This window comes from Sciurus vulgaris (assembly GCF_902686455.1).
Source record: "Sciurus vulgaris genome assembly, chromosome: 11".
Classification (NCBI taxonomy): domain Eukaryota; kingdom Metazoa; phylum Chordata; class Mammalia; order Rodentia; family Sciuridae; genus Sciurus; species Sciurus vulgaris.
Genome location: NC_136472.1, coordinates 4,428,867 through 4,441,443, shown reverse-complemented (window position 1 = coordinate 4,441,443; position 12,577 = coordinate 4,428,867). Strand labels below are relative to the sequence as shown.

Here is a 12,577-nt window from a genome sequence, read left to right as displayed (position 1 = left end):
TGGTCAGGAGTGTCACCGGCCCTGCCTCGTGGGGCGGCCCTTCCCCACGCCTCGTCAGCCTGCTCTGCAGGGAAGTCACGGCTTCCCAAGCTTCAGTGGACAGCCTGGGCGGCCAGGTCCCTTCTGCAGGATGTGAGACCCTGCGCCCACCCCAGGTCCCCTCTGCAGGATGAGACCCTGCGGACCAGTCCAGCGCCCACCCCAGGTCCTCGTCTGCACCACACCTCTCCCAACGCACTCGGAAGGGAGCAACGGTGGTCTCTCACACTGGACGCCCTGTCTTCCAGCCTCTGGCCACAGCCGGACTCACCTGCTGGCCTTCTGCACGTCCCAGGACGAGGACAGATGTCCCAAACCCGGGACGTCCTGGGGTGCGCAGCTGCCACGTAGTCTCCACTGCTGTGCGCCCCCCAACACGTCAGGTCCCCACACACTGCACCCACACCTCAGAGGGCACCGGGAACAAAACAGATGCGCAGAGACCACGCATTCAGCACCTGGTCCTGGAGACTCCAGGGCCCAGCAGGGCACGTATGAGAGCCCAGAGCATCTGTGTGGCCAGGGCCTGGAGGACGACAGGAGTATGCCCAAGGCAGGGAGCACGGAAGGGCAGCCACTGCCACATCTGGACAGCTTCAGCACAGAATGAAAGCTCGTCCCTGGACGAGGACCCGGTAAGCAGAATAACAATCCTCGCGTCCTCTGATGGAAACGGGAAAGACGGAAGCAGGCGCAGCTCTGGGTTCAGAGGCCCAGCGGGCCACAGGCAGCCTCAGGGCTCACGCCCGCGCTGCAGGACACCCGGGAAGGGTGAGGGCCTTCTCCGCACAGTTCCTCGTCAAGGGAGGGCCCACCCACACCCCAGGCCTCGGCCTCCAGCCCCAGGCAGCCTCCCCGACTCCCACAGCTTCCTGACAAAGAGCAGGTGTCCATGGCACCAATGAGGCATCTGCCCGGCTGAGCAGCCCTGGTCACAGGGACCCACGTGCTCTCAGCCGGGGCCTGAGCCCCCACGTCGCCAGCTCCTTCCTCCCCTGCAGCTCACCTGGACGATGCCCTGGCGCCCACCACATTGATACAGGCGACGGCGCTCAGCACACGCCCTGTCCCTCCACCCCACTGCGCGCCCAGACCCTCCTGCTCAGGGCTGCCGCTCCCGAGCCCCAGGAGCACCTGGGCGTCGCTGAGCTGCCTGCTGCTTCCGACGCTGGGTCTCCGGCAGCCTGTGCCACGAGGCAGCCCCACGCCCCCACAGGCCCCGGCCCTGCGCACACCACGCAGGGTGCACAGTGGGTGCCCGGGAAGGGGAGCCCAACGGCAACCCTGCAGGATGACAGAGTGACGGGTCCCCTGGTACCTTCGTGTGGAGCTTGGCCAGCTGCTTCTCGTCCAGGTCGGGCTGCTTGTACACGCGCTTCTTGTACCGAAACTGCACAGAACAGCAAGACACAAGAGTGAACCCCGACACAGCCACCCAGAGGCCCGGTGGCCTGGCTGGCGTCCCCTGCTCACAGGACCCCAGGGCCTGGCTCCAGGGCTCCACACGCTCCTGCCACGTGCGCTTGGACTTCACGGCACTCAAGCCCGCTGTCCCTGCCCAGGCGCCTGGGCTCCTGGAGGGGAATCTGCCCTGTGCAGCATGTCCAGCAGAGCGGACGCTGCCTCCAAAGCCCAGCTTCTCTTCCGCCACCTCGCCTTTGGGAGAACAGGCACCCACAACTGCCGAGGCAGGGACAGTGCCCCCGAGGGAGGCAGGGAGGGTGCGGCTCTCTGAGGCCCTTGACGCCGTTCACTAATGCCCTTCCTCCCAGGCGCCCCGGACCTGCAGCTAAACATCTGTCCCACGCCAGCCCTCGGCTCCCCTGTGCCTGGAGCCACCTGGACTGGACACCCCTGTCTCTCTGCGGCTTCCTCGTCTGTCTCAGCGGATGACAGCACAACCTCCCAGGGTTGCTCAAGGGCCAAATGCGGGCTTCCTGGCACAGACCCGGCCGGATGCAGGCTTCCTGGCACAGACCTGGCACTACACACAGCCACTCCACCTGTCCCACGGGCCTGACACCATGACAGAGCCACCAGGGTGCCCCAGGATAGACGAGGCACAGGAGGCAGCAGCGAGTTGGTCTGCGGCCGAAACCCAAGCCCAGGTAATAAGAGGGCAGCTCGAGGGGTGGGGTGGGGCTCAGGGCGGGCAGGGCGCTCGCCTGGCAGGCGGGAGGCCCCAGTTCCATCCTCAGCACCACATGAAATAAATAACCAAAGGCACTGTGTCCACCTGCAGCTAAAAAGTTACAGAAAAGAAGCGCGGCCACCTCGGCCACACACGAGACCCGCCCTGGTCGGGACTGAAATCTGCCTTTTGAGCGAGTGCCAGGGTGAGCCCGCTGGGCCACGAGAGCGCCAGGAGACCAGCTGCGCGGGGCAGGGAGAGGCCTCGAGCCCCAGCGCAAGGGCCGAGGGGCTCGGCCTGCGCCGGGACCTCCGCCTGCCGCCCGAGCCCTCAGGCCAGCTGCGTGCTGGCGTCCCGGACGCCTCCCTCCTTGCTCTCCATCCATCACTCCTCTGGCCCACGTTTCCAAAGCCTACGGAGGTCACAGGTGAGTCACGGGCTCACTGCCACCTGGCCAACACCGATGGCCCAAAGAGACTCCCAGGGTGGGCACTTGTTCTAGCAAAAAAGTAATACAGGGAGGCCAGCACAGTGTGCCCGCGGGAGGGCAGGTACCGCGGGGGCACATGAGCGCCTACGGCCACGGCCACACAGGGCTCAGGACCCCAACCCCTCTTCTGCCATTTCCTCAACCTGTGCTCAGTGGCCAACGAGCAAGGAGTCAAAGCCCCTCATGTCGCAGATCCCACCTGCCAGCACAGAGGCCAGCGAGAGGAAGAGACTTGGTGTCAGCAAGGAACCCATGGCAGAGCCACTTGGCACTGGCAGGGAGCCAGGCACCCAGGGGCACTGAGCCAAGGGATGCCTCCTCTGAGCATCAGCCTCCAGCAGTCACTGCTAACAACCGTGGTGTCACAGCTGGGAATTCGAGGCTCAGAGAGGCTAGGTGAGTAGCCCGAGGTTGCTCAGCTTCTGCGACTGCAGCCAGGTGGAGAACAGGCTTCCAGACCTCCCAGTCTTCTCGCTTGGTTTCACTGTGATCCTGGAGAGGTGGGCCCCTGAGCAGAACAGCACTGATTCAGGTACCTGGCCCCTCATCTCCCCTGTGACAGGACAGACCTTGACTTTTTTTGAGCACGTGCTGGATGGGCCAGGTGCATGGCAGACCATCCGTGGAGATGTCTCCAGCAGCTGCCCACTGCACAGAGCCACTGGAGGTCAGAGCCGCTGAGTGCCCTTCCTCCAGGGTCCAGAAGCACGGCCCTCGGTGTCCTGACTCTTCTGTGGCCAGAGTGTTGCCAAATCCGCTGGACAGCTGGGCACCCCAGCCCTGGTGCCCAGCAGGCTGACAGCCGCTGACAGTCGCGTGCTGAGCAGGGTAGGAAGCCCGCACTCTGGCGGCCTCCCACCTGACCAGACCCTCCATGCGTGTGCATCGGAAACACGCATGTGAACCTGGGGTGCAGCGAGTGGGGCTGGGGCAGGACAAGGTCATGCCTTGTGTGCGCGTGGCTGGCTGCAGCAGCTCAAGGTCCCTGGGCGGAGGACGGGCTTCTGATCATGGTGGGACAGCCACTGTCCACCCTCCTGGCCACGGGCAGGGAGAACGGATGGCGAAGCACGATGCAGCAGCGCTATCTGGGTTTCGGCCCCCGAGCCACCAACGTCTGGGAGCTTCCCAAGTGTCCAGCACCCTGAGGCGATGCCGACGGGCGGCTCCGGCCCCACAGCTCCAGGCGGGACTGGCAGCCAGAAAGACCCAGCTGCGGCCAGTGGGTGACGTTCAGCCGCAGCCCTGACCTCTGGGCGGGGCAGATCTTTGAATCAGTGCTGCCTCCTAATGTCACCTCCAGAAAAATCCCTAAGCCACGAGGCCTGGAGGCTCCTGAGCTGGCAAAAATGTCCCCTGCCAGGAGGATGGCCCACCGCAACTCCCAGGGGACAGGAGCTGTGGGGCTTGGCCCTTCCAGACCCTGCCTGGGTCCCTCTCCACCCGCCGGCCATTGGCCTCCTTCCTAATAAACCAGGATGGCACCAGAAGTGTCTTCCAGAGCCGTGTGGGCCGTCCAGCTCGGGCGTGAGCCCCACAGAGGGCACCCGGGGCCCCGGGCAGGGTCATGCCCCACAAAGGGCACCCAGGGCCCCGGGCAGGGCCATGCCCAACAGCAGAGGGAGCCTGGGGCCCCGACGCCGTGGCTGGCGTGGCAGAGGGGCAGCCTGGGGGGCCTTAGCTGGAACTGACGCGTGGGCACTGCTGGTGTCTGCAGGGTGGCGCAGTAAGAAGCCAGGCGCATGGGGCCCAGAGGGGGAGACGCTGAGCGCCCTTAGCTGGCAGAGGCCACGGCCGCCCAGGACTCACGGGTCCTCGACCCCAGCTTGGTGGGGCCGCTGCCCTTGCTGAGACTTCTCCCGAGGAGTCAGCCTCCGGGCCGCTCCTTCACCTGCTTTTCCCAGGGCAAAGCAGACTGGGAGCTCTGCTGCTGAGCCACCTGCCCGCGCAGGTGGGCAGCCCTGGTGGCCCGACGCTCGCTCACCTCCAGGGAGGGGACGCCGGGGCCCGCAGGCTGTGGGTACTCCCGCAGCAGCCTCTCCTCATCCAGGAACTTGCCGTCGCGCCCGTTGCTGGCCGGCTGGAACAGCCCGTAGTTGAGGACGTCCTTCAGCCCTTGATTCAGCGTGCACAGGATCCGCTGCTTCGCCACCCACACTGTGGCGTCCGGGTTGAAGCGAATGCACTTCTGCAGGAGACAGAGACACCTGATCAGCGACGTGGGCACCCACAGGGCACACCGGGCCGAGGGCCAGACGCCCCAGCTCTTTGCAACCCTCCTAGTGCTCATTCTGAGCCCAGGACCTGCGGCTCTGCAGGCTGCCGCGTGGACAGGCGTTTCGAAAATGCATAAGGGAAAGGCCAGGGCAGTGCTGGCCCCACCTCAACACCGCCTGGATGCCACCTGCAGGGCTTCACGGTCACCTGCAGGTCAGGTCTACCCCTGCTTCAGCAGCACCTGGAGAAGCACCGGTGGCCTCTGGTCCGACCCGGCAGCATCCGCTCACGGGCCTGGGGACCCAGGGCCTGCACTCTCCAGGGTTCAAGCTGCTGGTGGTCTGGGGAACGCACCGTGGGCATCACAATTTGAGAATATTTGTCCTTCAGAATCTGTGGGGAATTGGCCTCAAGACCCCACAAACGCCAATTCTAAGGTGCCCAAGCCCCTCTGCAGCGTGGTGCGCACGTGCCCACCAACAGCACATCTCTCACCGCCAGGAAGGTCTTCCACGTGCTCACATCAGCTCTAGGTCACTTCCAGTATGACTTTTTTCCCAGACCTTTCCAACCTGAGGTTGCCAATCCAAGCACGCAGAGCCCACGGATGTGAGAGCTGGCCCCGTGTGACAGTGTGACCTAGCCCTGTGTGGATGACTGGAGTTTAGACACAGGTGACCTTGTGTTACAGCCTCCCCAGCGGGACTGCTGGGGGCACAGGGTCTCAGGCCACCGCGCTGACTTGGAGCGGAAACGGTTACACACGCAGCCCTGCCCTTCTGAAGGGTACGGGCAGGCAGCACCAGAAGCCGACAGATAGAAACCACATCCGCTGCCACAACGGAGCTTGGTCACGTTCCCAGTGCCTTCTGTGAGCCGCCAGGGAGCCAGGAGAAGCCAGCAGCGGGCCAAAGCCGGAGTGCCGACTTCGCGCTGCTGCTGAATTAAAATCATGCTCTCCTGCACAGTCAGCAGCGGGTGCCAGCTTTGCTTTCTCACTCCAAAATCATCCAGAAAAAATCGAGGTTGGACCGACTCTGAGGCTGGAGCCGACTCTACAGAGGATTCAGTGTGCGTGTGCCCAAGGATGCAAAAGGCCCTCCTGCCGTCCTGGCGCGTGAGCCTTGGCTGAGGCCCGGGCTGTGAAAAGACCCGGCTGCTGTCGACAATGAGCACGGCTTCCGCAGCCGGCAGAACCTCTGCAAGCTGGGAACAGGGCGCCTGAGCGTGGATGCTCTTTATCCTTCTCCAACGTCAAAGGCTGCACTGAGTATTGCCCTCAAAACCCTCCAGGCCACAAGGCCGGGCAGCTATTCCTCCCAGCCAGGAGACTGCGGGTCACACGCCCTGCGCCCCTGAGTGAGGACCCTCTGCACACGGCCTAATGAAGGAGCCATCAGAAGCGGCCAGGCGGGGCCCCGGACCCACTCACTCGCATCTGGGAATCGCTGCTGACCTCGGGCTGCAGCAACACAGAGGCCCTGGGTCAACCCCCCGTCATGTGCCGCAGTCCGCAGAGCACCGGGCTGCCTGCCTGCAGGCGTGGAGGTGCGGCTGCAGTGAGACACGGCACCAAGGACACAGTGAAATGTGTGCGGGTCGACGGCACCCCGCGAAGGCAGGTGCCGACGTCTTCACCCCAAGTGTGATCCGTTTGGAAATGGGGCCTCTGCTGACAGGATCAAGTTAAGATGAGGTGGTGCTGGAGGAGGTGGCCCCGGAGAGGACTGTGTCCTCACAGCAGGGGGACCCTGGACACAGTGGCAGGTGCAGCGTGAGGCCATGAGGCGGGCAGAGCTGGGGATGGCTCCCACAAGGTGGAGTGCCAAGAGAGCCAGCAAGCCCGAGGCTGGGGGAGCCTGGGGCCGAGCACCCGCAGCTCCCAGAGGAAGCTGCCCGCACCTTCCCCGTGGCCTTCCAGCCTCAGGAGGGGGAAAGCCCGCAGGTGCTCGGTTCGGGTGGCCCAGGACCTGACAAACAGCAACAGCAGCAGCACATCTGCCTGCGGCCAGCTGGTCAAGCGCCCAGCTCCTGGGCAGTCCCTAGGGAGCACTGCTGTCTCTTCACACCTGGATGGAAGCCCAGGAGACTCTCAGCAGTGGCCCTGTATCCACTCACTACCACTGATTATGCCCCATCACCAGCACCCTGGTCAGGCAAAGCCCAGCATCAAGGACACCTGACACGGCGACACCTGACAGGAGGTGACATTTGTAGAATGAATGAGTGAGTGCCAGGAGCCACAGAAGTAACGGAGAGCAAGCCACCCTGGTCGCTAGTTGTCGTGGTGAAAGACACGTACTCAACTGTCTGGAGATATGAAAAGGAAAAGCAAACACCCAGACATGCTCCCAGGAACCAGAGGAAGGAGCTCCTGGCAGGGCAGGTACTGCTGCCTGTCGAGCCTGACCACCTGATGCACAGGGAACGTGAGTCAGACAGAGATTCCTGGTGGAAGGCTCCTGATGGTGGTGATGATGGTGATGGTGCTGGTGATAGTGGTGATGGTGCTGGTGGTGATGGTGGTGGTGGTGATGGTGATGGTGGTGGTGATGGTGGTGCTGGTGATGGTGGTGATGGTGGTGGTGGTGGGTGCTGGTGATGGTGGTGGTGATGGTGGTGGTGGTGATGGTGGTGATGGTGGTGGTGATGGTGGTGGTGGTGATGGTGGTGATGGTGGTGGTGGTGGTGCTGGTGATGGTGGTGATGGTGGTGGTGGTGGTGATGGTGATGGTGGTAGTGATGGTGGTGCTGGTGATGGTGGTGGTGGTGATGGTGGTGATGGTGGTGGTGGTGGTGGTGATGGTGGTGGTGGTGATGGTGGTGATGGTGGTGGTGGTGGTGAGGGTGGTGATGGTGGTGGTGGTGACAATAAAATGACAAATGGAACAATGACCATGACAGTGACACTTATCATTTAATTGGAGCGAGTTCTGCAACAGTGCATAGGATGGTGCTGTAAGGAAGCAGACCCAGAAAAGCTGAGCGGACCAGAACACCTGCACTCAGGTCATCGCAGGGGACTGGACACCAGCCACCAAGTGAGTAACTCAAGACTTATTTGCTCACTGGTGACACCCAAGCCTAAATCCTGTGCCACCCTGAGCCCCATCTCCTGTGCCCAGTGTGGGCACCAGGACCATGCTTGCTCCCGAGGCCGGGGGGCTCCTGCCCCTGCCGCCCTGCACCACCTGCCAGTCAGGCTGCCCTGCAGCCTCTGGAGCAGGAGCCCTATTCTTATGCCTCCACTCGATGGCCACCCTTCCTCATCTGCTACCCAGCAGCCCCAGCACCGGGCTCACCTGTGTCCCCTGCATCCAGTCACCTTCTCTACCACTCCACCACTGCGCTTTCTTGCCCTGAAGGCGCCAGCTTCTGTGACCCAGGGACACGGAGAGAGGCTGACCTTGACCTCCTTTTGGGCCATGTCCTGCCTGCAGTTCTCCCAACTCTCACCCTGCCACACACACAAACACGCAGAAACAGCACCCACAGAGAGACACACGGCCACACGGAAGCATCCACAAACACACCCAGACACCAACACATACTCCACACAAAACACACGCAACTACAAACACAACACGTGTCCACAACCCGGAAGCCAGCAGACACACCCTCCACAGGAGACACGCAGGCATACAGGCACACACACTCCAGCCAGTCTCACCGCTGGTGCTAAGTGCAGGTATGAGAGGCCCTGGGCTCTGTGCCTCCAGCCGGCTGCCCCATCCACTCGCCTGCTGCGAAGGCTGCTCCTACTCCCCCTGGCCAGGCCCTCTCCTGGGCCTCCCACGGGACTTGCTGAGCACTGAGCACCCTTGCTGGGCCCACAGGCCGAGCCCCCAGCCTCCGTCACAGGACTCCTCCACTAGGAGGCAGCACCATGCTGGATTTTGCCTGGGAAGGTTCCTCCGTGCCTCCTCCTGACAGCAGCAGTGAGGTTCCCAGGCCCAGGACACCGTCAGTGTGGTCCCGTGTGAGGTCAGAACACCTGCGAGAGACGCCACGGAACCTCGAGCACCCCGCCCAGCTCCTCGCTGCCCTCGGTGGGCAGGGCACACGCCCAAGGCCCAGGTGGTGGCTGGGGTGTTGCGGGGTTGCCACGGCTGAGGGGAAGTGGGGCTTTGGCTGACAGCTGCCCAGCCAGGGAAGCTCTTGGGATTCCTGCAGGGCAGCTCAGTTCTCGATCCCCCAGAGGCCCGCCCAAGGGGCCGCACCCGCACAGGTAGAACACCAGGCTTCTCCACACACACCTCTCCCCTGCTCTCTCCCTGTCTGGAGCCCATTCCAGCTGCTCCTGGTCCAGCCTGAGCCACCCGGGGACAAGGTGACCTGTCCTTCGTATTGCCATACTCAAATTGGTCAACGCCTCTGGCATTGAATGGCACTGGATGGACATTCCTAAGAGAGAACATGGTGCAGGGTGGGGGTGACCCAGGGGTAGAGAAAGGTCCAAACTCACTACGCTGAGGGTGTGGGGCCCTCAAGCAGTGCATGTAACCAGGCTGCACTGCAGAGTCTGACCCACCAGGCCGCCAAACAGAGAAACGCCGGCCCGTCAGCAATGCATGGTCAAGGTCAAATGCAGCATGAAGGGAGTACAGGAAGCTCACGCTCATACTTGGCCAGCGCAGCTTGGGAGGTTCCACAAGACGTGAATGGAAGCTGAGAACACCAGACACCCTAAGTTGCAGGCATGGGGCATGGGCAGAGGTGGCTGCCAGCCTGGGCCTCCCTGGAGCTCAGGCCCCAAAGGGCCCCAGCCTGGGCATGGCTACCCTGCTTGGCAAAGCCAAAGACTCACAGGGCACTGATGTCAAAGGGCTAGGCCTGCAGGTCTTGCAGCTCTGTGTCCTGCTCGGGCTACCCTAACAAAGCACCACAGCCAGGGCTTCAGCAACAGACACGCTGCCCCACAGCCTGGGGGCTAGGAGTGTGGGACCAAGGTGCAGCGGCTGGCTCCTCCCGAGGCCTCAGCCGGCACCTCCTCCCTGCGTGTTCACATGGGCCTTTGTGTGTCTGTGACCTGACCACTCCTCATATGAGGACCCCAGGCAGACCGGACTGGAGTCACTGTAATGACCTCCAATTGCCTCTCAAAAGATCTCACTTCAAACAGTCATGTGATGAGGTCCCTGGGTGAGGACGTCGACATGCCCACAGCAGCATATGACCAAGCCGCTGAGGCCACATGTCCATGGTGAGGCATGGCAGAGCGCACAAGCAGCTCACGTGGATGAAGGCAGGTCACAGCCCCTGCGGCTTCAGGCCTGCACCCACCGTGCAGAAGAGCGCCAGGTGGCGGCCGCGTCGGGACAAGCTGCTCTGATTTGCAGCTGCAAGGCTGGACTGTGTTAAGGCGAGTTAAATTGCCTTCCAAGTGTGTCTGGGCCCTGTGTGATGGGGATGAGGACCACGGTTACTTTCTAAGACGGCACTGAAGGCGAGGGGTGTGCAGATGGAGCCCGGAAGAACCCTGAATACGACGCTGTGCAGAACCTGTCTTACTGCAGAGGGTGGTCAGCGGCGGCCATCGCCAGCGCCAGGTCAGAGGCGCACGCTCTCAGGCACCCGGCCCTGCTGCCTCTGCTAGATCATGGTCCCTGGGTGAGGCTGAAACCACCCGCTCTTGACTTCGACCCGAGGAGCCCAGCAGAAGCCAAAAGGACAAGGGGAAGGAGCCTGGGGGAGCCCCTGCGGCCAAGTCCCTGGCAGGAATGCAGTGCCAGTCACAGAGCACCCAGAGCACCCTGGGCAGGGCCTGTGCCCATGATGGGAGAAATCAGACCTGAGCACCGAGCAGCACGGGAACCTCGGCTGCCACGGCTGAAGTCGGCGTGGTTTCTTCCCGCAGCGTTTCCGAGGAGCCGCGAGCCCGGTGGGAGCTATACAGAGGGACATTCTGCCGGGCACAGGCACGTGGCTGCCACGCACACAGCCTCGCACCTCTGAACGCAGCCCACACCAGGGCCACACCGCACGGCCATCGACATCTGCGAGCACAACTGTCCTCGTGAAATGCTGCTGCTGCGGACCCAGTCCCGCCAGGCCAGCGCCACCCGCGCGGCAAACACCACCGGCTGTAGACTAAGGGGAAGCTGGTGTCCTCCTCTCAGAAGGGCAGCTGGCAGAGGACGCCCAGGCCCAGGAGCCAGGCTGTCTCTGCGTGTGAACGCTAGCCAAGGAAGACCCGGCTGTGGCTCACTGTTGCCACCAGAAGAGCATTTCAAAGGGTACAGTCCAAAGAGCAGCCTCTCGGGCTGTGGCGAGGTGGCAGCAGACGGCTTCTCCTGGGGGTGGCCACAGGGCGGTGTCTTCGACCACTGCTGTCAACGTGAGACTAAGCAGAGTGCTGTTCAGGACCCAGCAGGGCTTCCTGGGATCTCAGGCAGGACCACGGCAAAGCACAGGGTCAGAGGCTGGCCCCAGGTGAGCTTAACAAAACTGTGACGGGCAGGAGTGGCAGGCACCAGGGGGAAGGCCACCGAATGGTCCTGACAGCAAACCCAGAGCACACCGAGAGAGCAGCGTCAACGGCCTGCGTCTCCTGGAGGCGGAGTCACACCCACACCCAAGAGGAACCCCAAACCCCACCCCGTTCCCAGCACCCCGCTGTGTGGGAGGCACGGGATGAAGGGGACGGAAGGCCAAGCTCGAGAGCCTCAGCGCTCTCCCCGGCACACGCACGCTGTTGGAGCCCCTGCCAGGAAGAGGGATCCAGGAACGACGGCCAAGAGGCCAAAGGTGGCGCACAGGCACGAGGCTTGTCCCCAGCGGGCTGCGCCCAGCGCGGAACGGCGGGGATGTCCCGGGCAAAGTCGCTGGGAAAAGCCTTGCCCTTGGAATTAATGTGGCAAAGTAAATACTGACGGCTCAGGGCCCTGGGAGGGCCACTCGGGGTGGTTCTTGCCACTGAGCCAGCAGCGTGGCCTTGGGCCACAGTGCCCTCCCGCAGCGTGGGCTTCACGAGGCTTTCGGAAGGAAGCAGTCATTCTAGCCAGACCCACTTTTCCCCAGCGTCTCCTTCTCAGAGATTTAGGAAGGAATTAACCGCGAGCTTGAGCAGAAGACCTGGAGGCCTGGGCCGCCCTCCCAGGGACAGCGTCCACCCGCCACCTAGCAGAGGCGTGGCAGAGAATCCCAACACCGGCCAGGCAGGTGAACTCGCTTTCTGGTGTTTTAGAGATGACACACGTGAAAACAGTCCCTCTCGGCCTCTGGGGAGCGTGCCCGCCAGAGGAACGGACACGGCGGGAGGAGCCTCGCCTTTCCTCCCGCCTCTCGCTGCGGGTCCCAGAGCCCCTGTCTCACACCACTGAAGACTCACCGACTTCCTGATTAAAGCTGCAAAGTGTGAACCCTGCACTGAAGCACAGCGAGGCAGACCGCACGGCAGTGTCAGAGGAGGCCAGGGGGCGGTCGGGACCGGGGGCTCGCTGGCTTGAGTAGCCAATTAATGAACCATAAAGAAAAGTAGTCTCCATGACTTTCCTCCTCCCAAGGGAGATCCAAGTGTGTCCTACAAGGGATGTGGCAGGGCCACTCCTCATAGAGACCAAAGAGCCTGACCACATGTTTCTGTAATGCAAAGGGCAGAGGCCCAAGCAGGTGGACAGGGGGAAGGATGGACCAGTGAAGATGAATAGAGGGATAGATGGATGGATGAATGGATGGATGGACAAACAGATGGCTAGATG

General features: G+C 62.8%; 1 protein-coding gene across 1 annotated transcript in view; it reads right to left on the bottom strand.

The window, feature by feature from the left end:
• Positions 1–12,577, bottom strand: part of SHANK2 (SH3 and multiple ankyrin repeat domains 2) — a 347,313-nt gene that overhangs the window by 322,037 nt on the left and 12,699 nt on the right. Inside the window, 2 exon segments of the mRNA XM_079104911.1 lie at positions 1,358–1,429; positions 4,645–4,848. Of these exon segments, the coding sequence (XP_078961037.1) occupies positions 1,358–1,429; positions 4,645–4,848 (276 nt within the window).